Source organism: Pecten maximus, chromosome 17 (genome assembly GCF_902652985.1).
Source record: "Pecten maximus chromosome 17, xPecMax1.1, whole genome shotgun sequence".
Taxonomy (NCBI): domain Eukaryota; kingdom Metazoa; phylum Mollusca; class Bivalvia; order Pectinida; family Pectinidae; genus Pecten; species Pecten maximus.
In genome coordinates, this window is record NC_047031.1 from 1,562,082 (window position 1) to 1,587,669 (window position 25,588).

The window sequence follows — 25,588 nt, forward strand, 5'->3', positions numbered from 1 at the left end:
TTCTGGTAGAACTTCCTTGACAAAACTTTATGAAATTCTATAATTCTTAATTTTCTTCCAACTGGCATAATGTAAGGACGATATGCTAATAGGTTTTACAACAAATTAGAAATGATTTTTTCACTAATCGAGTGATTAAGCTAATCACCTTTTGAACAATTTGGCCCTGATCATGGCGTCGACTATCAAGCTCGTGGTCTTCATCAGCCTGTATCTGTCGAAGATAGGCATCTAGGAATCAAGGAAACGAATGAGCAGAAGAAAATTGCCAGCACTTTCATCAGTTCACTTTACGCAAGGTAAACGGACCTAGGACGAAACTACAGTATGGTGTAGTTTACTGTATTTTTGGTTCTATTGTATATATGGCAGACAATGCTGGTGGACCATCTCTGATGGGTCCTGCAGGAAAAAACAGCTGTATGATGTCCCTAACACCACTGACGAGTCCTACAAGGACAAAACAGCTGTATGATGTCCCTTACATCACTGACGAGTCCTACAAGGACAAAACAGCTGTATGATGTCCCTTACATCACTGACGAGTCCTACAAGGACAAAACAGCTGTATGATGTCCCTTACATCACTGACGAGTCCTACAAGGACAAAACAGCTGTATGATGTCCCTTACATCACTGACGAGTCCTACAAGGACGAATCAGCTGTATGATGTACCTAACATCACAGACGAGTCCTTCAAGGACAAAACAGCTGTATGATGTCCCTTACATCACTGACGAGTCCTACAAGGACAAAGCAGCTGTATGATGTCCCTTACATCACTGACGAGTCCTACAAGGACAAAACAGCTGTATGATGTCCCTTACATCACTGACGAGTCCTACAAGGACAAAACAGCTGTATGATGTCCCTTACATCACTGACGAGTCCTACAAGGACAAAACAGCTGTATGATGTCCCTTACATCACTGACGAGTCCTGTGTTATTACTGGTCACACTGTCGAAGACAGCGTCACTAGATGTATTTATTAAATATCAGACTCAAAACGTGTATATATCTATGTATATGAGTGGTTTTTCCTTCTTGACAAATGTTGCTGTCTTAAGAACCTTTTCAGTGTCTATCTACTAATATCACAGTAAGACGAAATCGACAGTATATCATCGTTACTAAATCCCTCGTAAGAGCAACATTCCACAATGTCGGTTACAACTGCTATTCCGTAGAGTTGTACTAAATTAGTTCCGGTTTCATGATATACGAGAAATAAACTCGTATATACGAGAAATAATCTCGTATATACGAGAAATAAACTTGTATATACGAGAAATAATCTTGTTATTACGAGAAATAAACTCGTATATACGAGAAATAATCTCGTTATTACGAGAAATAAACTCGTTATTACGAGAAAGAAACTCGTATATACGAGAAATAATCTCTTATATACGAGAAAGAAACTCGTATATACGAGAAATAATCTCGTATATACGAGAAAGAAACTCGTATATACGAGAAATAAACTCGTTATTACGAGAAATAAAGAAAGAAACTCGTATATACGAGAAATAAACTCGTATATACGAGAAATAATCTCGTTATTACGAGAAAGAAACTCGTATATACGAGAAATAAACTCGTTATTACGAGAAATAAACTCGTATATACGAGAAATAAACTCGTATATACGAGATTTTTTATTTATTTTTTAATGATACCAAGTAAGTTTATTTTTTTCATTGGTCCTATTCGGCTTCCGTACTGACGGGTCCTGCAGGATAAAAAAAAGCTGTATGATGTCCCTAACACCACTGACGAGTCCTACAAGGACAAAACAGCTGTATGATGTCCCTTACATCACTGACGAGTCCTACAAGGACGAATCAGCTGTATATTGTCCCTTACATCACTGGCGAGTCCTACAAGGACGAACCAGCTGTATGATGTCACTAACATCACAGACGAGTCTTACAAGGACGAAACAGCTGTATGATGTCCCTAACACCACTGACGAGTCCTACAAGGACGAACCAGCTGCATGATGTCCCGAACACCACTGACGAGTCCTACAAGGACGAACCAGCTGTATGGAGTCCCTAACATCACTGACGAGTCCTAGAAGGACGAAACTGCTGTATGATGTACCTAACATCACTGACGGGTCCTTGAAGGACAAAACAGTAGTGTGATGTCTCTAGCATCACTGACGAGTCCTACAAGGACGAAATAGCTGTGTCCCTAACACCACTGACGAGTCCTACAAGGACGAAACAGCTGCATGATGTCCCGAACACCACTGACGAGTCCTACAAGGACGAAACAACTGTATGATGTCCCTAACACCACTGACGAGTCCTACAAGGACGAACCAGCTGTATGATGTACCTAACATCACAGACGAGTCCTACAAGGACGAACAGCTGTATGGGAGTCCCTAACATCACTGACGAGTCCTAGAAGGACGAAACTGCTGTATGATGTACCTAACATCAATGACGGGTCCTTGAAGGACAAAACAGTAGTGTGATGTCTCTAGCATCACTGACGAGTCCTACAAGGACGAAACAGCTGTATGTCCCTAACACCACTGACGAGTCCTACAAGGGCGAAATAGCTGTATGATGTCCCGAACATCACAGACAAGTCCTAGAAGGACGAAACAGCTGTATGTAGCCTGACATTTTGCTCTACCGAATCTAACTTTAAATTTGAATTAGAAATTGCTAATACCTTGTGTATCCTTTTAACAATCATTTCAGATCGCAGATGGTGGACATCACTGACGCGTCCTACAAGAACGAAAGAGCTGTATGATACAGTCTTACTCAGCTTTGCTCTACTGTATCGAATTCGGTATTTAAAGCTTATATCTCTGTGCGTTTCGCACGATCCTTATACAGTATTTGTATTTTCTAAAAGATCACAGGATTCCGTTTAAGAATATCACAATTTTATTTAATCAACATGTTTTTCCTAAACAGACGGAGACGCATTCTTAAACACACTCGTCTATCTAAGTTGCATACGTGAAATACAGGAAATGAAATATCGTTGTTTTACACTTTTTTAATCATTAGTGAACCTACGAAAGACCACAATATCCATTCCATTGCAGGGCGCGAGAGGAAACGCATATTTAGCACTCTCGCCCGTCACGTGTTCAATACATATATGTTGAAAAACATTTTAATTTAAAACAGAAAAAATATTGAACACTTTAAAAAAAACTTAACATTCCAATTAAAAAATATACATATTTAACAAAATATTCAAAAATCACTAAATATTTAATAGAAAAAAAAAAGAGAAAAACAATAAAATGACTTACATGGACCAAATAGCAAAAATCATTATAAAGAAATGAATTAAAAGTATACATGTATTTCAACAAAAAATATTTTGCAGATTCTCAAAAGATTCCCAAAACAAATTTCAGTACAATACAAAGAAAACATATTTCTGTAAATTGAAGATTTATAAGGAGGAGTTATATCAGCAGTTGTTAATATCGATTTCTGAATTAACAAAAATGTACTTTATTATTTTTAAAGTGTAGTAATAACCTTTCCCATAGACCTAGTATCAACACGTTAACTTTCCAGGAACACTGAAGCCATATGATTACCAAACAATTCCTCGTATCAATCAGATTATGAAGGATTTGAACAACTAAAAGAAACTTTCAAGCGAAATTTATAAACCTTCAATGTATCATCAGCATGTTATTTTACCAGACAAATCCGAACACCTATTATCAGCAGTTTTTTCACTAAAAATTTCCGATCGATTGTGTCAGTTGTTATCAGCAAATAAACGTTCCCAGAAAAATCAGAACCATCTATTATCAGCACGAAAATTTCCTGGAAAATCAGAAAATTATTATAAGCACGTTATTTTCCTACGAAAATCAGAAACCTATATTATCAGCACGAAAATTTCCCAGAAATTTTCAATAAAATCACAATCATCTATTATCAGCACGTTATTTTTCCCCAAGACAATTAATAATCCTATTATTAGCACAATAATTTCCCAGAAAATCATAAAACTATTAAAAGTACGTTATGTTCCCCAGACAAGTCAGGAACTTTTAAACATCACTTTTTCGAATAAATCAGAAACCAGAAAATATCCACATGTTCACAACTATTATGATTTTACACGAAACATAGACTAAATAATCGTGTTATGCTGACGGAAGTATTTCTCTTGCTTGATGATTCAGAGATCTACATAGAAATGAGTCCATAGCAATAGTGCAGAGTGGTCCAGAGACAATAAGCGTAAACAACTGTGGTCTTTAATACAAAAGTTGTAAACAATTAGTAACTAACACAACAGCAGCATGCGTATATATTATACTATATATGAAATAACTCGTCTAACATTTGTAATTACGAACAAAATATCACCTCTATTTACCTAAAATATTCTACATAACTTGTGTAACATCAAAACATCTAACAATGTGCATTCAGATCTCGTCAAACCGAATGTATAACTTTTTGCAATGCCATCTCAGAAAAACTCAGCCTTGTCTTATTCCAGAAACTTAACTGTAAATGATTTGTTCCCGGGGTACTTTTCTGGGAGAACAATATTTGTTTTGGAAATAAAATTGATAAAGAAATAATTTCCCTTGATAACATCAACTTCAAACTTTTCATAAAATAAAAGAAAATGTAAAGCATCGAAATGAAATAATTCAAGTATGTTAAAACTATGGTAAACATCTTACGTTTATTTGGTCATTCAATGATATTATATAAAGGCAAGAATGATAATAGTCATGATTTTGTATAAAAGACACATTTGGTTGACAAAGACACAATTTTGTATAACTATAACTTTGATAAGTCAAGAAGACATATTGTGTTGATGCGAATACAATACATACAACAATATGTAAAAAATAGAAACAAAGTAATTTAGTAAAGAATAACAAAAATAGGACATAGAAATACAAACAATAGTGTAGTTATGATCACAATATAGAAAAAGATTTGTATTTTACATAATCTAAATAAAATTTTAACGAAAAGACAAAACTGTCGGACAACAAACAGACATGACCTATGACCTTATATCAGACCTCTAATGAAAAAGCCTTAGTGCTGAGGGTCAACTTTTTATTTATTCATTCATATATTTATTCATTCATTTATCTATGAACCTTACATTTACATTCATATCCCATTATCATGTTATTACGAGTAGTTTATAAAAACAAACGAAACTTAACGACAAACTTTCGAGCCCTCTCACGACTATTGCTGCTCTACAGGAAGGGCTAGAAATTGTCGTTAAGTTTCATTTGTATTTTTTATATATTCTACATAGATACGAGCTTTTTTCTCGATATATACATATATCTTTATGCTTAGGAAACAAAAACCGGCATGCAAGAGAATGTAAAAATGATTTTGTCGCTAGTGACTAAGATGGCCAGTATCATTGACAGGTCTTTATAATGCAGATTATAAATATCTTTATGATGGAGATTATAAATATACTATAGGAATGCAAAGGGTATTGTTCTATGTTCGGCTGATTTGATTTTTGGTGAGAGAGGTTATTTAATGCGTGGTAATAATATAGGTTTCCATATCAGACTTGGTAGTGTCCTTCACAAAGTGCAACACAGATACTGAAATGGTACTGAGAAATGTTTATGTGAATGAACCGCTGATGGGTCTTGTTTAAAAGGTTAAAAGCCTTAATTCGGATAGAAGACATCCCTCATTAGCTTCTACTTTATCTTTGGTTACATACTTTAGGTTCCAGAAAGTCCGGAAAAAATCCAAAATAAGAAATATTTTGACAGCCCTGGACCCGGTTGTTCAAAGGATGATTAGGCTAATCACAGTTTAACAACAATTTTATAATCCCGATTTCAACATTTCTGGTAAAATGAACTTAACAAAATTTCATGAAATGGTAACACTTGTCATTCTCTTCCTACCTGCCTATTTTAAGACATGCACACACTCGGGTTTTGAAGTAAAGGAGAAATTAGATATTCACTAATAAAGTGATTAAGCTAATCATCTTTTGAACAACTGGGCCCTGGTCAAGTTGGGCTAGCCCTCAAACCCGACAGTCACTTAGGCATTATGAATGAATACGTGCCGCCTAGAACAACTGTCAGGAGATAGGGTACCACTCAGGACAACATATGGTCGACTATACTACTCAGGACAACATATGGTCGACCATACTACTCAGGACAACATATGGTCGACTATACTACTCAGGACAACATATGGTCGACTATACTACTCAGGACAACATATGGTCGACTATACTACTCAGGACAACATATGGTCGACTATACTACTCAGGACAACATATGGTCGACTATACTACTCAGGACAACATATGGTCGACTATACTACTCAGGACAACATATGGTCGACCATACTACTCAGGACAACATATGGTCGACTATACTACTCAGGACAACATATGGTCGACTATACTACTCAGGACAACATATGGTCGACTATACCACTCAGGACAACATATGGTCGACTATACTACTCAGGACAACATATGGTCGACTATACTACTCAGGACAACATATGGTCGACTATACTACTCAGGACAACATATGGTCGACTATACTACTCAGGACAACATATGGTCGACTATACCACTCAGGACAACATATGGTCGACTATACTACTCAGGACAACATATGGTCGACTATACTACTCAGGACAACATATGGTCGACTATACTACTCAGGACAACATATGGTCGACTATACCACTCAGGACAACATATGGTCGACTATACCACTCAGGACAACATATGGTCGACCATACTACTCAGGACAACATATGGTCGACTATACTACTCAGGACAACATATGGTCGACTAACACTCGGAGAGCTCGTATCGAAACGTTTTTTGTCTTGCTTCGTTCCAAAACTATAATCAAGATCTAAGTGGCTGGTAGACTTTGTGTTAAGATGTTAACATGCTAAGATGTCTGGAATACGTTTAATAAATAACAGATATGTGTTATGCTTTCCATATACATTGTATATAAGTATGTACCTACAAAGGTAAGCTTTAATTTAAGCTACAGTGATATATGTAACTAAGGAGGAGATGAAAATAACTTTTTTTAATTCTGCCATTATTTTTAATTTATGACATTTAAGAAGACGCGTATGATAAAATGAGTTCTATCATACAGATTATTTCACTTACTCAGTGGAAGAAAGCTAAACCTGCCAGATGGGTTCATTTAGAGCACAAGCTTGTCAGAATGAAGAACAAGGTGAATTATATCACGAAAATATTATTCCACTTACTCAATGGAAAAAAGCTGTATCTGCCAGATGGGTTGACTTAGAACACGAACTCGTAAGGATGAAGAACAAAGGAAACATCATTCTAACGTGTCAAGAATTGCTAGCACTCAGCAAGTCATCAATGTCATTAGAACAAGAAACCATGGCTTTCCTAAGGAAACTAGAAAAACATATTTCTAGAAACCTTAAATCTGCCAGGTCTTTCCTCTGTTTTGATCTCCAAAGCAAGATACCATTCGTCGTCCTAAAACCAAAATAGATATAGATGCCTTCAAAGTAATCATAACTGATCCAATGTTTAAAGCCGACCTACCAATCAACTATTGAAAAAGGACCATTTGATGTCCTTCAACCGCAGTGGATAGAAATGCCTTCAAAGAAATCATCACGGATCGAATGTTTAAAGCCGACCTACCAATCAACTATTGAAATAAGGACCGTTTGCAGTCCTTCAACCGCAGTGGATATAAATGCCTTTAAAGAAATCATCACATTTAAAGCCGTCCTATCCAACAGTTGGGACCATTTATTGTCCATTAGCCACAGAAGATTATAGATGCTGAAATTTGCCAGTGCTTTTCTCTGTTTCGACATTGAAAGCAAGAGACCGTTTGTCGTTCTAAGACCACAATGGATAGATCCAATGTTTAAAGCCGACCTACCAATCAACTATTGAAATAAGGACCATTCGTTGTCCTCCAACCGCAATGGATATAAATGCCTTCAAAGAAATCAACACGGATGGAATGTTTAAAGCCGACCTACCTATTAACTATTGAAATAAGGACCATTCGTTGTCCTCCAGACGCAATGGATATAAATGCCTTCCAAGTAATCAACACGGATGGAATGTTTAAAGCCGACCTACCTATTAACTATTTTTTAACATAGGGACCATTCGTTGTCCATTGGCCACAATGGATATAGATGCATTTAGAGCAATCATTACCGATCCAATATTTAAAGCCAACCTATCCAGCAATTATCAAAATTGGGACCATCCACTGCTCTTAAACAACAGATGAGTATAGGCGCTGAAATTTGCCAGTTCTTTCTCTGTTTCGACTTTGAAAGCAAGAGACCGTTTATCGTTTTAAGACCACAATGGTAAGATACAATATTTAAAGCCGACCTACCAATCAACTATTAACTTAAGAACCATGTATTATCCATTAGCCATAGAAGATTACAGACGCTGAAATTTGCCAGTGCTTTCCTCTGTTACGACTTTCAAAGCAAGAGACCGTTTGTCGTTCTATGACCACAATTGATAGATCCAATGTTTAAAGCCGACCTACCATTCAACTATTGAAATAAGGACCATTTGCAGTCCTTAAGCCACAGTGGATATAAATGCCTTCAAAGAAATCATAACAGAACCAAAGTTTAAAGCCGACCTACCAATCAACTATTGAAATAAGGACCATTCGTTATCCTTCAGCCACAGTGGATATAAATGCCTTTAAAGCTGACGCCGACCTACCAACCAATTATCAAAAATGTTAAATCGTCTAAGCATTATATTAATTAAAGGTGGTAGATCGTTTATTTGATGAGAAGTTGCATCCAATTTTTATTGAGGGCTGTACATCAATTTTCTAAAGAGAGACGTTGCATCATTTTAAGAAGAAAAGGAAATAGAGAAGCTGCACCCTTTTTTTAATGAGAAGTTACATCTACTTTAATGAAAAGTTACATCCATTTTAATTAAAAGTTGCATCCTTTTTTTCAATGAGACGTTGCATCCATTTTTAATTAGAGAAGTTGCATCACCCTTTTAAATGAGAAGTAACATCCTTTTTTAAGAGTAGTAGATTACTTTTTTTTTAAAGTTACATTTTTTTTATAGAAATTTCATCTTTTTTAAGTTGCAATCTTTTTTAATTAGAGAAGTAACAAACTTTTTAAAATCATTTTGTCCGATTTTAATGAGAAATTGTACTCTTTTTATCATAAGAGAAGTTTTATCGTTTTTTATTAGTTATACCATTTTTATTTAGAAGTTTCACTCTTTTTTTAATGAGTTGTATCCTTTTTTTAATGAGAAGTTACATCCTTTTTTAATGAGTAAATACTTCCATCGTCTTTTTTAATTAAGTTGCACTCTTTTTCAATAAGAGAAGTAACATACCTTTTTAAAATCAGTTTGCCCGTTTTTATAGAAATTGTACCCTTTTTATCATGAGAAAAGTTGCATTCTTTTTTAATGAGTTGTAACCTTTTTAATAAGACGTTGCCTAGCACTATACTGCAGATTCATTCCGGAATTACTCAGCAGTTTTGATCCAGTATTAATGGAAAGTCAAGCACTATACTGCAGATTCATTCCGGAATTACTCAGCAGTTTTGATCCAGTATTAATGGAAAGCCTAGCACTATACTGCAGATTCATTCCGGAATTACTCAGCAGTTTTGATCCAGTATTAATGGAAAGCCTAGCACTATACTGCAGATTCATTCAAATTTCAAGACAATCAGATACTTTTCGCGAGAATATTTCTCTAAACAATAGTTTTGTCAGAATGTAAACAGACCTTGATGTTACACCAGTCCAAGAACATTTGTACCTATCCTGTGACCAAAAATGATTTCAAATTCAGAAAAGATACACTTAAAATTTGTAACGAAGTTTTCCTGTAACCATTGAAACCAGATACAAATGGATGGTGACAATTTTTAAAACGTACCAAGAAAGATAAATGAAAAATAAAAGTACAAGTAAACCCACAAAACATTGTTATTGGACTGACACCAGTAAATACATCAAAAGCAGGGTCAGTGAAGACCTGTGTTGGTCCCAGCTACTCTTTTTTAATTAATTCATTTTATTTTGTTCATATCTTCCTTCAAAATGAAAGGTTCAATTCCGATTTACTTTATCCCCAATGAATCCTTGGAATAAGTCATGACATAAGATGGAATCATTCTGTGGATATGGACTGAATTCATTTTCCTTGCCATTGCAATCCGGAAAACCTAAATATCAATGAGGTTTTATGTTTTAAGTCTGTGTACTGGCTAACTATGTATGCAAAGCATAAAACCCTTTGATTTTGGAAGTAGATTTCTCTTTTTGATGCCAATAATAGATTCTAGACCGATCATCCTAACAAGATCAGATATCGGCTCATACCTGACAAATAGTCACTCTAAAATATTTGAATCTCTTATCTATCTAAATCTCAGTCAGTAGGCCTGGATCGTATTAAAGCAGAACAAATTCTCGAAAAATAATGTTAATGCCTTATAAAGATTTTTATATGATTTTTCCTTGGATCGTATTAAATCAGTACAAATTTTCAAAAAATAATATCAATTACCTTATAGAGATTTTTATACGATTCCTCCTAACGACTAAAGATCAAGGCAATATGTGTACATGATGGATTATGTTACTATAGCATTGACATCTACCACTGATCAGGGAAGGCAGTGACAGCATATTCTACTAAAGCATCATAACATGATCAGAAACAACGAGTCCAGACCAATGAATAATCTCATAAACACAATTACAGTTAGGCATAGACAGCACATATCGTACCACATAATCAAAGCATCATCAGAAACACCAAACTTAAGGCAGTGAATGTTCCCACAGACTTGCATTTAAGGCTAATAAAATTAATTACTTGGTTCTTTGGCCAATTTTTCTAAAAGGAGATGTGGGAGGTTTTTTTTATCATTCTATTGGTGAAAAAGCAAATGAGGCTTCCATATTATATTTTACTGGGTATAAGCCCATGCTCGGGGATTTTAACCGAATGAATTTTTCTTTCTGATAAAAACGATCTTTTAAGATAATCATTGATAATTTATATTTTTTTTCAAACTAATCATAATTCACTTTGAAAATGTGGAAAACATTGATTATCATAATTTCTCAGTGTCGATTACCAGAAAAAGGACATGAAGCCCCATCAATCCATCAAAAGGTTCTTTGTCTTTTTTCATATTAATGAACACGTACTCTATTGTTATGGTTAATTATAATGGATATACCAGGTGAAAGGTCTGTTGGGGATGTTCTCCACTTTCTTTTTGTTTTATTAAATCAGGAAAAAGTTATGGCTATTTCTATTTTAAAGCTGATGTGGGAGGGCCTGAGAACCAAGTAATTAGTTTTTTTGGCCTTAAACACAATTATACACAAATATGTAAGGCATTGACATAACATACTGTATTACAATATTAGCAGCACCAATGTGATCTAAATACAGGTCATCATTCTATACTACTTACAACTGCTAGATCGTCATAACATAGCGTAAAATGATATCTGTATTTCATCATCATTTGATCTGTTGACAGATTGCCTCATCACAAGGCAGATTATCACAATTCTCACTAAGACTTAGATCGACGTCACAATTTCCCACGGATATGGAAGGCGATGATGGCGTTAGTGTACTGGATAATGGAACGGTCCAGCCACGTAATGGGATCGGCCCATAGACCCTTCCCCTCAAAGTATCCAAGATGGCCGCCATGTTTGGTCACAGCTAACAGACTCTTGTCATGTTTTACTGCCAAGAACAAATTAATCATTAAATGTAATTTTTTTGCAATTTTTGAGAATACTGTAGGATAAAATTTAAACAAAACCCTACAATTTAATCACTTTAAGGGATTGTAACTTCCTTTGTAGAATTTGACACAATGGACTGCATATATCTGATGATAACTTACAATGGATGATACTGAATAATTTGTTTTACAATGGATGATACTGAATAATTTGTTTTACAATGGATGATACTGAATAATTTGTTTCTTTCATAAGAAATACCAAGGGATCCTTATGTGTAACTCTTTTGAATTTAATGAAGATAAATATCACTCATCCTCAGATATTTCACACCATACGATACTTACTTGCATAGTCTTTCGCCACATCAACCAAGGCCATTGGTACGATGGGGTCGTCTTCAGCATTCAGCAGAAACAGGGGTATTTCAATCTGTAGAAAATTATTAAATTATTATTTTTTTTATCTGATAATGATGTGATACAAAGAAAAAAAATAGTTTTTGCAATGAAACCTTGAAAAACTCATCAGCTATAATTGTTTTAATATCAATCCAAGTATAAACACTGAACACTCATTGAAATGACATATTCATAAATTTTCAATCTAACAACAGAATCAAGGAAAATATTCTCAAATGAGGAAGGTATTTTCTAACAACAGTGCTAATTTCAATCAAGGAAAATATTATCAAACAAGGAAAATATTCTCAAATCAGGAAGGTATTCTCTAACAAAAGCGTTGATTTCAATCAAGGAAAATATTGTCAAACAAGGAAGGTATTCATATCTAACCACTGCCATGATTTCAATCAAGGAAAATGATTTCAAAGATACAGTCATCTAAAACATTGAAGAGGTAACATAGCACTCATCTCAAGTTGGAATCATTAATAATATTGCACTAAATACTCTTTCATATAAAATAATTTGGGCACATCAATTTATCAAGATAATGTGTTAAAATATGGAAATCTGCTAAAATTTGAGTGCAGCAAGTAAAATACATTTACAGTAACCTCAACTAAGGTAGGTGATTTCAATCATGGGAGATATTCTTAATAAAAGGAAATTAATTTCATCAAGGGAGATTATTTCAATCAAGGGATATTTTCTCAATAAAAGGAGAGGAATTCAATCAAGATGTATTCTCATTTAATGGAAATATTCTCAATCAAGAGAGATGATTTCAAGGAAGGAGATATTCTTAATAAATGAAATTGATTTCATCAAGGGAGATAATTTCAACAAGGGAAAATATTCTCTCTAAAGAGAGATAATTTCAATCAGGGAAAATATTCTCTCTAAAGAGAAATAATTTCAATCAAGGGGGATATTATCATTCATGGAAGAAATTCTCTATCAAGAGACGTTATTTGAATCAACGAAGATAATTTGAACCAAGGGAGATGATTTCAATCAAGGGAGATAATTTGAACCAAGGGAGATGATTTCAAGCAAGGGAGATAATTTCTATCAAGGCAGATGGCCTCAGACCACAAATATACTTCCGGGTCGTTGTACACGAATGCAGTACATATGCAAATTTCAGGACTGTTGATAAATATATTTTCCTGACTTAGCTGTTACAGATATGGGCATAATTTTAGCATAGATTTAAGGCGCAATATTTAATCTAGTGATAGAATATGTTTTGACATCATTTCCATGTTTGTTTGTGTGGCAGGACACAGTTAACAGGCTTGAGTAGTAATATTTTGTGATTTTCTTGATTTTCCCACAATATAGTGGGGTGGTTACACTTAAATATAAAGATCTTTCTTAAATGCCGGTCCTGAGGTACTTTCCAGCTCACTGTAGGTTCAGCTTGAATAGTTCTACAACGTGATGTGAAAACCAGATTTTTTGCAAAATTCTGATATATTATAATTTCGATTTTTCTTAAGTGGAACAAAGAGGGAAATTAATTGTGGTCTGAGGCCAGATATCAAGGGAGAAACTTTCAACCAAGGGAAATGATTTCAATTAAGGGAGACAATTTCAATCATCAAGGAAGTTTTTCAATCAAAGGAGATAATTTCAATCATCAAGGAAGTTTTTCAATCAAAGGAGATAATTTCAATCATCAAGGAAGTTTTTCAATCAAAGGAGATAATTTCAATCAAGGGAGATAATTTCTATCAAGGGAAATAATTTCTATCAAGGGAGATAATTTCAATCAAGGAAGATAATTTCTATCAAGGGAAATAATTTCTATCAAGGGATGACATTTTACTTAAGGGAAATAACTAATCACTTACGTCATGCATGAATGGTCTACAACTACACCAACTGTAGTAGTCAGTAAGGCATTTATAGCCAAGTCTTCTTCTGTTAAAAGAAAAATAATTTCAGTCACTAATATGAATGATGTTACACAATTTAGTATCTTGCACAGGTTTAGTAAATAGGTAGTGAAGTGTAACAGTAATCTGCTGAAAAAAAACTGATTCTGGACATTTATTTTCAAAATAAGACAAAGAGCATCCCTCGATTCATGAGCTGAATTCCAACAATCAATAGTAACTTTGTTAAGTTCCAAAAATCTATTTACAACTACAAATATATGATACATCACCACAAGTACGCAAACAAATATTGAGAAGATGGAGGCAGCATCCTATCCAAGCATCTTGTCTTAGACATCTAGTCTAAACGATTTTAGAGAAAAATTTTAAAATTCCTTTTTTTTTTCAAAAATATCAAATTCTCACAAAATAACATTAATCTGCCGTACAGTACCTGGTATAGTGCTCGTCTATTTCCACGAGGGACGTCGAGCTGAACACTTTATTGGGGTCTATGTTACTATTCTCCAAGAGTTTCTCATCCATCAGGATGTCATGGTGACGACTCATCATTCCCTTCTGATTGGCTGTCATGGCATACAGGTACACACGACGTAGGTATCGCCAGTCTTGGAGCATTGTAGTGGCACTTCAATTAAAGTTTTAATGGAGCATTATAGTGGCACTTCAATTAAAGTTTTAATGGAGCATTATAGTGGCACTTCAATTAAAGTTTTAATGGAGCATTGTAGTGGCACTTCAATTAAAGTTTTAATGGAGCATTATAGTGGCACTTCAATTAAAGTTTTAATGGAGCATTATAGTGGCACTTCAATTAAAGTTTTAATGGAGCATTGTAGTGGCACTTCAATTAAAGTTTTAATGGAGCATTGTAGAGGCACTTCAATTAAAGTTTAAATGGATAATTGTAGAGGCACTTTAAATAAAAAGTTTTAATGGAGCATTGTAGATGCACTTCAATTAAAGTTCAAATGGATCATTGTAGAGGCACTTAAATAAAAAGTTTGGTTTTTGGGAAGATATGGGGTCATCAGACATTTGCAAATTTCCCTTTTTTTTATCATACTTTGCAATTTGACCAAAAAAAAGAGAATATCTACCTTGAATTAACACCATTACCTCCCTTGAATAACTTTAGCTTACTCCTCCCCCCATCCCCAATGATTAACTGATAACTCATTTAACTAATTTAATCAATTTTGTTCAATTTACCTAAGATTACCTCCTTGACCCAACTTAAAACAAGATAATCTTTCCTGTGCAAGATTACCTTACTTGATTTTTTTCTAAGATGATCTCCCTTTGATTATTTGATTACTTCCTGCAAATCATTTGGATTGTTTCCCTTGCATAAGATTACCTCCCTTTAATCACTTAGATCATCTTCCTTGTACTACCAGGATTATCTCCCTTGTACTACATGGATTATCTCTCCTGTCTTACCGAGTTACATCGTAGCCCTGACAGATAGATAAGGCACAGAGAAACTGCTGCTGATTTTCCGGTTTCTCTCCGAGGTATTTGACAACAATATTAGCACCCATACTGAAGCCACAGGCAATGAGATTGGTCCTAGGGTACATTTGTCGGATTTCCTGTATCATCGTGTGAAATTCTTCTGTACCACCTACAACAAAACAAATAAAGCATTCAAACATTTTCTTGATTTTTCTTGGATTCAGATGTGTCTGTACGTTTCTAATTTGAAAACCAGCATATCCCTCTTTGTGAACATTTAATCATTACCCCAATCTGATAATCTGATTATTACCACGGTTTTGTTTACATGTTAAGTTAAAATGACTAAATATCAAAATATCAAAATTTCATAATTTTTAAGGGCTATTCCATCAAAATATCTACCTGACACCAGGGACCCAAAATAAATCACTTCTATCCATGGTTGGATTTAATTTCTATCCTATAATTTCTAGTGATTTATTCAATAAATTCTACCTTCAGTCCTGGGGTGGGATAGATGTTTTACTGGGATAGCCTTCAAGTATTCCGGACTTAAGAAAAAAGAAATTTTACCATATGTGAAAATTCTCGAGCTGGTAAGTTTGACACTTCATATAGCACCAAGGTGATTTAGGACGGTGACACGATAGCCGTTCTCCTGAGCATAGTTTACAAATGTACAGATATACGAGGCTTCGCTGGAGTTGGCAATTCCTGGACATACCGTGATTGTATAGTCACCTAAAAATAGATCACAATACACAATGAAGCTATATTAACATGTTTAATGATTATGAATCTTGTTTAATAAAATCCAGTATTATGCTGATTGAAGCTTAATAATTATAAAACTTGTTTCTACCACAATACTCTGTGTTATTCAACTCTCAGACCATCAGTTAATCATTACAGCTGTTGATTAACAATCTGTTTATACCACACGTGGTATAAACTCTGTACGCATTTTGATTGGCTAACACGGTGAACTTTGACCCAAGCTGCAATTGTTATTGACGTCATCAATGACGTCACATCACCGGGTCCCGGACGTCACCGGTACACTTTTTTGCATACGCGAAATTATACTTGGCCACGTTTCCCTTTGATTCAAGCTGATATTATTGTGGTAGAAACAGGTCACACGACTCGAAATTGTTGGATGTCTTTTGTAACTTTTAAAAAATAACTTACTCGTGTGAAATAAATTCCATATCCAACAACCACTCGTTGTGTAACCTCTATTTCATAAATTCAGTATTATGCTGACTGAAGTTTAATAATTATAAAACTTGTTAATAAATTCAGTATTATGCTGACTGAAGTTTAATAATTATAAAACTTGTTAATAAATTCAGTATTATGCTGACTAAAGTTTAATAATTATAAATCTTGTAAATAAATTCAGTATTATGCTGACTGAAGTTTAATAATTATAAAACTTGTTAATAAATTCAGTATTATGCTGACTAAAGTTTAATCAAAGGGCCAAAGGCCCTGAGAAACGTCAGGGTCTGAGGTCATATTTTAAGAAATTTAAAATTGGATTTTATAGTCAGACAGTTACATTTGTATCAGATGAAATGTCTTCATCTGGCCCTGGTATTTCTATTCTATATATATTCAAGAAAACATGTATAAAATATATCAGCTGACAACTTTACAATAGCTGAGTATAGTTCTTTCCCCATTTCTTTAATGCTTGTGGCAGATTATTGATATATTCCTGAATCAGTAAAGCTGCATGTAAACTTTGAAAAAAGAATCAACTGAGCGACAAATCGGTCTATTAACAGAACATGTTGTCAAGTAACTACAACTAAAGATAAAATCCAAGATGTACACAGCCGAAGTTTTTTTAATTTTATTCATAATATAAGTTATTAATAAGGCCTATCAAACGTCTATTTTATGACCCCTTAGGTAACACATTTTAACTCTGATAGAAAATTGCGGTCGCGTTGTCCGACGAGACATATCTAGTTTTGACACCGCCAGTACATCAGTCACGGATCATAATCATTAGATTCTTTTCAAACAACAAATAATAACCGTATTTAATAAAATCCTCACGAAAAACGGCAATGTAGTTTGTGACAACTTGCCCTCAATTCCTGGTCATATTTCTTGCGTATTCTAGCGACTTACAAATGAATATGAAACTGCGAACGGTCAAGTAGACATAACCGCCATTTTGGCTGACTAGAGTCGTGAAAAGTCACGTGACAGCTAAAGTTATCTCGTGGAATGCTCGGGTGCATTTTACAACCCAAATAGGATTGGTTTTAAGCTATCAAATGTTCCTGCATATGAACTCAGGATGAACAGATGTGGATAGTTTCTCTGTGAATGCATGTAAATTTCTACGACGATCAAACTGATTTTTCTACTTTCGTTTTCAAGGCAGTGTCGAGACAGAACTACGTAATCCTACGCCAACAAAATTGCATATACTGACGAGAAAAAAGATTCATAATTATACTCTAAAATGGTCTAGAACACCAAACATTAACATTTCATTTTAAATAATTGCAGTAAACACGGTTTACATCACTTAAATTGTGTCAATAATTGCTATCAAAATAGGAACTATATTAGGCTGCGGATGTATATCATTTGTATGACAGAAAAGAGGAATCAGTTAGCCGGAACAGATCTATCAGTAACAACATTCTCCCACCACGCCTATAACGGCAGGTGCCAAAGGCACCCTGACGTTAATAATTATAAAACTTGTTAATAAATTCAGTATTATGCTGACTGAAGTTTAATAATTATAAAACTTGTTAATAAATTCAGTATTATGCTGACTAAAGTTTAATAATTATAAAACTTGTTAATAAATTCAGTATTATGCTGACTAAAGTTTAATAATTATAAAACTTGTTAATAAATTCAGTATTATGCTGACTAAAGTTTAATAATTATAAAACTTGTTAATAAATTCAGTATTATGCTGACTAAAGTTTAATAATTATAAAACTTGTTAATAAATTCCGTATTATGCTGACTAAAGTTTAATAATTATAAAACTTGTTAATAAATTCAGTATTATGCTGACTAAAGTTTAATAATTATAAAACTTGTTTAATAAATTCAGTATTATGCTGACTAAAGTTTAATAATTATAAAACTTGTTATTAAATTCAGTATTATGCTGACTGAAGTTTAATAATTATAAAACTTGTTAATAAATTCAGTATTATGCTGACTAAAGTTTAATAATTATAAAACTTGTTAATAAATTCAGTATTATGCTGACTGAAGTTTAATAATCCATTGGTTTAAATACAGAGAAATACTACTTAGTAATATCTTTTAATAATCCATTTTACATATGAAATTATTTATATTTGAAGAAATAAGATATGGATACTAGGATATTTTGAATATGAAATTGATTCCAAGCAAAGCCTACCTCCTGATTCGTGAGCTTTGTGCGGTGGGAACACATCGTACACCATCGTAGCACCATCGGACAGCACGACATGGTGTCGCTCTCCCTTGGGGAAAGGGGAGCTCACTCTACCTAACTTTGCATAGACGATGGTCTGTATGTGGCCGCTCTTCCCCCACCAATGAGGCGGAATGTATCTGTAATATAAGAATACTTATTGAAGTAAGATATTTGATACTACTACAGTATGTTCCAACTCGTATTCCAATAACAGAGGCATTTAGCACATAATACGTAATATAAAATTATAACCCACTGACAATGACACGCATGGTGACCCGACTCCTCTCATTGAGCCCTATGCCAAGGCAGCTACAGGGGTCTTTTGTTTATATAATCCGGCCAGGGTCAAAGTGTCTGAATTTTCTGGGGATTTTATGAGGGATGACTGCCGAGAGCAGAAGATGGCAGACAGACATCAGTCGATATAGAAAACAAATGAGCGACCGCCGTTCCAAAATCACCGGTCGTTAGTCACATTAGCATGTGGTCGTTATACAGAGGACCGTTATATAGTAAAATATCACGGGGAATCTTAAAATCGGTCGTTATAGACAGGCAGTCGTTATATACAGAGGACCGTTATATAGTAAAATCTCACGGGGAATCTTAAAACCGGTCATTATAGACAGGCAGTCGTTATATACAGAGGGCCGTTATATAGTAAAATCTCACGGGGAATCTTAAAATCGGTCGTTATAGACAGGCAGTCGTTATATACAAGGGGTCGTAATATACAGTGCAACTTCCGAAAACCGAACCTTCTAAAAACCGAACACCTCTGAATACCGAACGAATTGTCATTGTACGGAATTGGTCCTTCTTTATTATAGTATTAAAAAACTTCCAAATACCGATCCCTCTGAATTCCGAACACCGGACTGATTTTGTGTCCGGTTCCTGTTAAAATATACCAAAAATTACTTCTGAAAACCGGCCTTACCTGGGCGATTATGACACGAAGTCAGGCCAGTCAACCGTGAAACAACAACTGTGACGGGTATTGTGTGAAGCCTTATTGTCTCGGGACCTACGTAGGTGATTTGTACAGGTATCCAATATATAACCCAAGGGGGCATTATGACGGAAGGCCTAGTGTATAATCAACACGACAATTATGAAACAATGCCACACTTCATTGAAGCGCGTCGGTTCGTTTATCTTCTCAATGCAAGTAGAGCTAGAAGCCTGAGTTTCGCATTTAATTTAAATGAGGCCCAAAAGGGGTTGTTTTCGTAAAGAAGCCCGTGATGTTTTTTTTAGACAAAGCGATGTCGGAAATACGACCAGAATCATCTGATCAATTGTAATTGACATTGAAACAAAACATCTTCACACCCTTTAATATTATTTGATGTGTAAAATAATCTGTATCGGACTATTGGCCCCATCCACATGACGATTCACCGGATGTAACAAAATGTAGGCCGATCGTAAAGTGTAGTTGTACATGTGAAAATACTGTTTAAAACTATTGTTATAGTCATTTGCCTTTCTTATATATTCTGCAATATATACATTGATTAACTTTCATAATATGCATATTATTCAGACAATCCAAATTGTCTAAGTATGTACGTGCCGTTTTGTAATCGGGTGCATTCTAATAAAACATCGTCCAACCAATTATATCCGGAATTTGACCGGTCATTTTTCGATCAACTTCTCCAAACCGAACCCTCTATAAACCGAACAAATAGTCATGCCCCATGCATGTTCGGTTTATAGAGGTTCCACTGTAGTAAAATCCCACGGGGAATCTTAAAACCGGTCATTATAGACAGGCAGTCGTTATATACAGAGGGCCGTTATATAGTAAAATCTCACGAGGAATCTTAAAATCGGTCGTTATAGACAGGCAGTCGTTATATACAGAGGGCCGTTATATAGTAAAATCTCACGGGGAATCTTAAAATCGGTCGTTATAGACAGGCAGTCGTTATATACAGAGGGCCGTTATATAGTAAAATCTCACGGGGAATCTTAAAATCGGTCGTTATAGACAGGCAGTCGTTATAGACAGGCAGTCGTAATATACAGAGGGCCGTTATATAGTAAAATCCCATGGGGAATCTTAAAACCGGTCATTATAGACAGGCAGTCGTTATATACAGAGGGCCGTTATATAGTAAAATCCCACGGGGAATCTTAAAACCGGTCATTATAGACAGGCAGTCGTTATATACAGGGGGTCGTTAGAGCAGGTTTGACTAGTGGCAGAAATAAGTGTGAACTTACAAAAACACAAAGGGGTGCACTTCATATAACTATGTCCATAGAAACATTTCTGTGTGGAAATTTGGCGGACAAAACTTTTTTTCTATTATACCTTTGTGTAGCGAAACAATCTAGAGTTTTCGGTTTAAGATTACATGGCTGATCAGTGAAGTAAGGAGCTTTTTATGTTTCAACGAGCGAACCCGGAGCACACCCATCCTGTTTTCCTGACAACGGTACCGGTGGTCAGATACGGTCATTAGGATGAATACAGTAATCAATTAATTAACATCATCCTCAACTGATCCCATCATCATTTTTTTTTTTATATATATAATTGACCATCTGTACATTAATATCCCGTTTCAGCTTAAGATTAAAATTTCATAATCAACATGCAAATTGTAAATTACCTGCACAAATTACACAGGTTTTTACAGTATATTTAATTAAGATTTCAAATGTTATAACAGTATACAGTGGAACTTCGTTAACTCGAACTCGGATAACTCGAATACCCCGCTTAACTCGAGGTGCCTCGCCGGTCCCGGCCGAATTCTCTCTTTATCTTAATTAAAAAAAAACTCGGAAAATTCGAATTCGGATAACTCGAAAAACTCGGATAATACGAAGTAAAAATTTGGTCCCAACAATAAAAATCCTACTTGAAATGTTCGGATAACTCGAAGTATAATTTTCGTCGATCGGTGGCAAACGCCGACATTTTTAAGAGCTAAATTCCGTTTGTAATACTGAACATATCGGCACTACTAACCTACCTGCTATTATTAGTGTTTCATAAATTCATAAAAGAAATTGTCGGTTGAATCTTATAACAACAAGTCTTGGTGATAAAAAGTACTTCTTTACTTAGTACTTACATCAGGTAATTTCCCAAGGCGGTCGCCGATATCAGTACACACGATAGTCAACAACTCATCTACCCGTTCACTCAAGCGGAACTAATCTCTGACACACCGGTAGATCTACCCGGCTGATGTTTTTACAGGTGTAGAAATGACAGTGTCACCGGCGCCTATTAAATCTTTAAACTGAGCCCAACTTCCGGTGCTAATACACATGGAAAAAGTAAGTAGGCCGATCAAACAGTATTTTATATATGTCCAATAAAAGGTAATGGTTCTGTTACGTTTTGTATGCAATCTATGTTAAACTTTAAACGGTTATTTGTTTTAACAGTAATAACTTGTTATTTTGTCGAATTCCGTTTTATCGTTTACCTTTTGCAAACATGACTTGCACATCAGATCGTTATTGAAGTGACTAAGTGAAAGAAACTTTATCGTGACTGTATATCGGCAAAACTACACCAAAGTACAAGTGACATAACGAAACATTACATATATATTTACATGTATTGACCAGTCTTCACACTAAACTGATGAGCGACAGAGCGAAGTTATAATGATTATATAATGTTGATAAATATTGACCAAACTTTTCACCAAAAACGATACCTCGCTTAATTCGAACACTCGGATAACTCGAAGTTTTTTCGTGGTCCCGTCGACTTCGAGTTAACGAAGTTCCACTGTATACATGTATGTGCAAATTACAGGTAAGTTTGACATATGACTGCTACTGAATATAAATTCAATTTGTAGGACTTCATCAACAAACAGTAATTAATTAACTACACTGAACGATCTTTCCAATTATAACAGATAATCGGCATTGCCATTAGTCAGAGGCTAGGTATTACCTGTTGGGCTAACTGTATATACCAGTGACGAAAATAGATATCCGGATCAATTGTGACAGAATTGAAAACTATAAATCTTAAATCAAATTGAGTCATCTACAGCGATGTTTTCTCAGTATCAAAAACAAGAAGGCTATTCAATGTGAAAGTCTTAAAACGGTAACATTGAGAGTTTGGTTTCATTTTCCAGAGGTTCATTAATCAACCCCCTGCAGGATTTTCCCATAAATTTCTAATCAAAGGAACATCCAATGATGGGTCCCAAAGGAAACCAGAAATCAATTGTAGGTTACATTCGTTAGAGAATGTACCACCTGACAATGAGACTCTGAATAGTACCTTATTGATTAACAGTGAAGATTTTATAGACCAACAGGCTCATCAGTTTATAAATATTTAAAGAATGTTTTCCAACTTATAGAGGGATGGGATTAAATAGTGGGAAAGATTGGTATAAATATATAGGTTACACGACGAGTCACAAGCTTTAGCGAGTGTCTTTTGCAACTTTTAAAAAATAAAATAAATTTGTATAATTTACTCATGAAAAATGTCCCTACCTATTCGTCTATTTCCTTCCAAACTAAAATAAAAATGCCACGCGATGTCTTTGATCCTGTTCGATGAACAATTCTGTTGGTTTTTTAATCCAGAATTCACATTTGTAACTGTTTTATCAACATTAAAAGTTTACACATACATGTATATAATATATACCACATAATATATCCATTCGGTAAAGTGTATTTGACTTCAGACAAGCGATTTCACGAGTTCAAGTCCCGGTCAGGGCACAAGTCCAAAAAATGTCTTCCATTGTCGGTTGTGATTTTATATAATATCTGAATATAAAGCACAGTTTATCCTATATACACTAATTAGTGCTGTTGATCCAAACCTTTAAGACGTGAACTTCCTGTCGTAACTGTACTCGCCTGAAGTGTCGAAAATGTGTAATATTTGCACAATTTGTATTCATGTGTGTATGTAGTCCAGATGTTGTGTTGACTAGAAGTGATTAGAAGATTTGTCACTTAAGGATCACGTTGGAGTATAGGGCTGTGTATCACGAGATCTATACAGGAAACTCTGTTATATCAGGGGTTGACACTTAAAATTTCTTGTCTTGACATAGATTGTCATTTTGAGGTCCGGTCAGGGAACACCTCAAAACTTTGTTTTTCTTCCGTTATAATTAGAATTTCTGGGACTGGGAAGGTCAAGTCTAGGTATAGGTCATGTTATAATTAGAATTTCAGGGACTGGGAAGGTCAAATCTAGGTATAGGTCATGTTATAATTAGAATTTCTGGGACTGGGAAGGTCAAATCTAGGTATAGGCCATGTTATAATTGGAATTTCAGGGACTGGGAATTCGAAGGTCAAATCTAGGTATGGATCATTTACTACAGTTCGAAGGATTCTTAAGGGCCTTCTAATTTCTATGGCCCATTAAAAATGTTGACGAACCTATGGCCCATGGAACCTCTTGAAATGTTACATACATGCAAGCATAAAAGTATGCATGGCATCAGTTACAGGGAAAGCTTCAAAACTATTGAATAAAAGTATACTTCTGCAAACTTTTCACCCATCGATCCCCAATCAGAAAACATTAACTAATATTGCAAGTTTTTCCCTTTAGAGGACACGGATTTTGATTATTTTGTATTTATAATTGATATGTACAGGATTTGCCTCTGGACTTTTTTTCGTTGGTTGGGAATGTGGCCTTTTTGTCTCATTTTGGAGAAGGAAATCTTAATCAGTGAATTCAATTGGGAAAGGTTTTTTTTTATGTAAACAGCAACATTTTGAAATTGGGCTTAAATATGAAGTATAATCTTTATTGGAACTGAGCCCATTAGTGGCCCCTTAAGGACCTCAGAGAAGCCCTGTCCATGTACGTAGAAATATAATTGGCGTCCTTTTTCTATATAAAATCTTAATTGGACTTTAAGGTCCACTTCAACACAAACCACTTATTTTTTTGTAATTTATTATTTATTGACGTGTACAGGATTCGTCCCTGACCGTCTTTCTGTACATATATAGAGAAAATTAAGTGGGGACCATTTTCTATACTTTAAATGGCTATACCTTATAAGGACACCTGCTACACAAACCCCACCTAGATATAATTATAAATATAATTTATAAATTACATTCACACATGAAACTACCAATAGAATTAATAAACTATTTATATAGCTTAAACCAAATAAACATACTTAATTAAAATAATGTTTTCTGAAAATTACTCAGGATACATTTGAAGTTGATCATATTAAATTTTTTGTTAATTTGTAGCTGTAATAATTCAGTATACATTTCCAAATATTTACATTTTCACTTCGCTCCGCCTCAATGAACATAGTAAACTCAGATCACTTCATTTCCCGTTGAAGATTTTGGGTCGCGTGCTCCTGTTCTGAGAGACGAATCACTTTCTTGCCGGCGTGTGAATACATTCACTGAGTTTACAATGGCGATCGAGTTCTGTACCGCCTCAGACTTGAATGCACTTTCACTTTGTGAATTGTGTAACATTGTTATAAACGTATATGAACACAAGTGGAATAGCCGCTTTATGTGCTAATAAAAATGGCAGT

At 34.8% G+C, this 25,588-nt stretch overlaps 1 protein-coding gene across 1 annotated transcript; it reads right to left on the bottom strand.

Moving 5' to 3' along the window:
- Positions 1-2,897: 2,897 nt before the first annotated feature.
- On the bottom strand, positions 2,898-23,818 carry LOC117314929 (monoacylglycerol lipase ABHD2-like). Its single transcript, XM_033869027.1, is given in 8 exon segments — positions 2,898-11,812; positions 12,162-12,246; positions 14,075-14,144; positions 14,556-14,750; positions 15,566-15,749; positions 16,157-16,324; positions 18,999-19,174; positions 23,538-23,818. Coding segments are annotated over 7 exon segments (909 nt in total). The 5' UTR covers positions 19,045-19,174; positions 23,538-23,818; the 3' UTR covers positions 2,898-11,651.
- Positions 23,819-25,588: the final 1,770 nt, after the last annotated feature.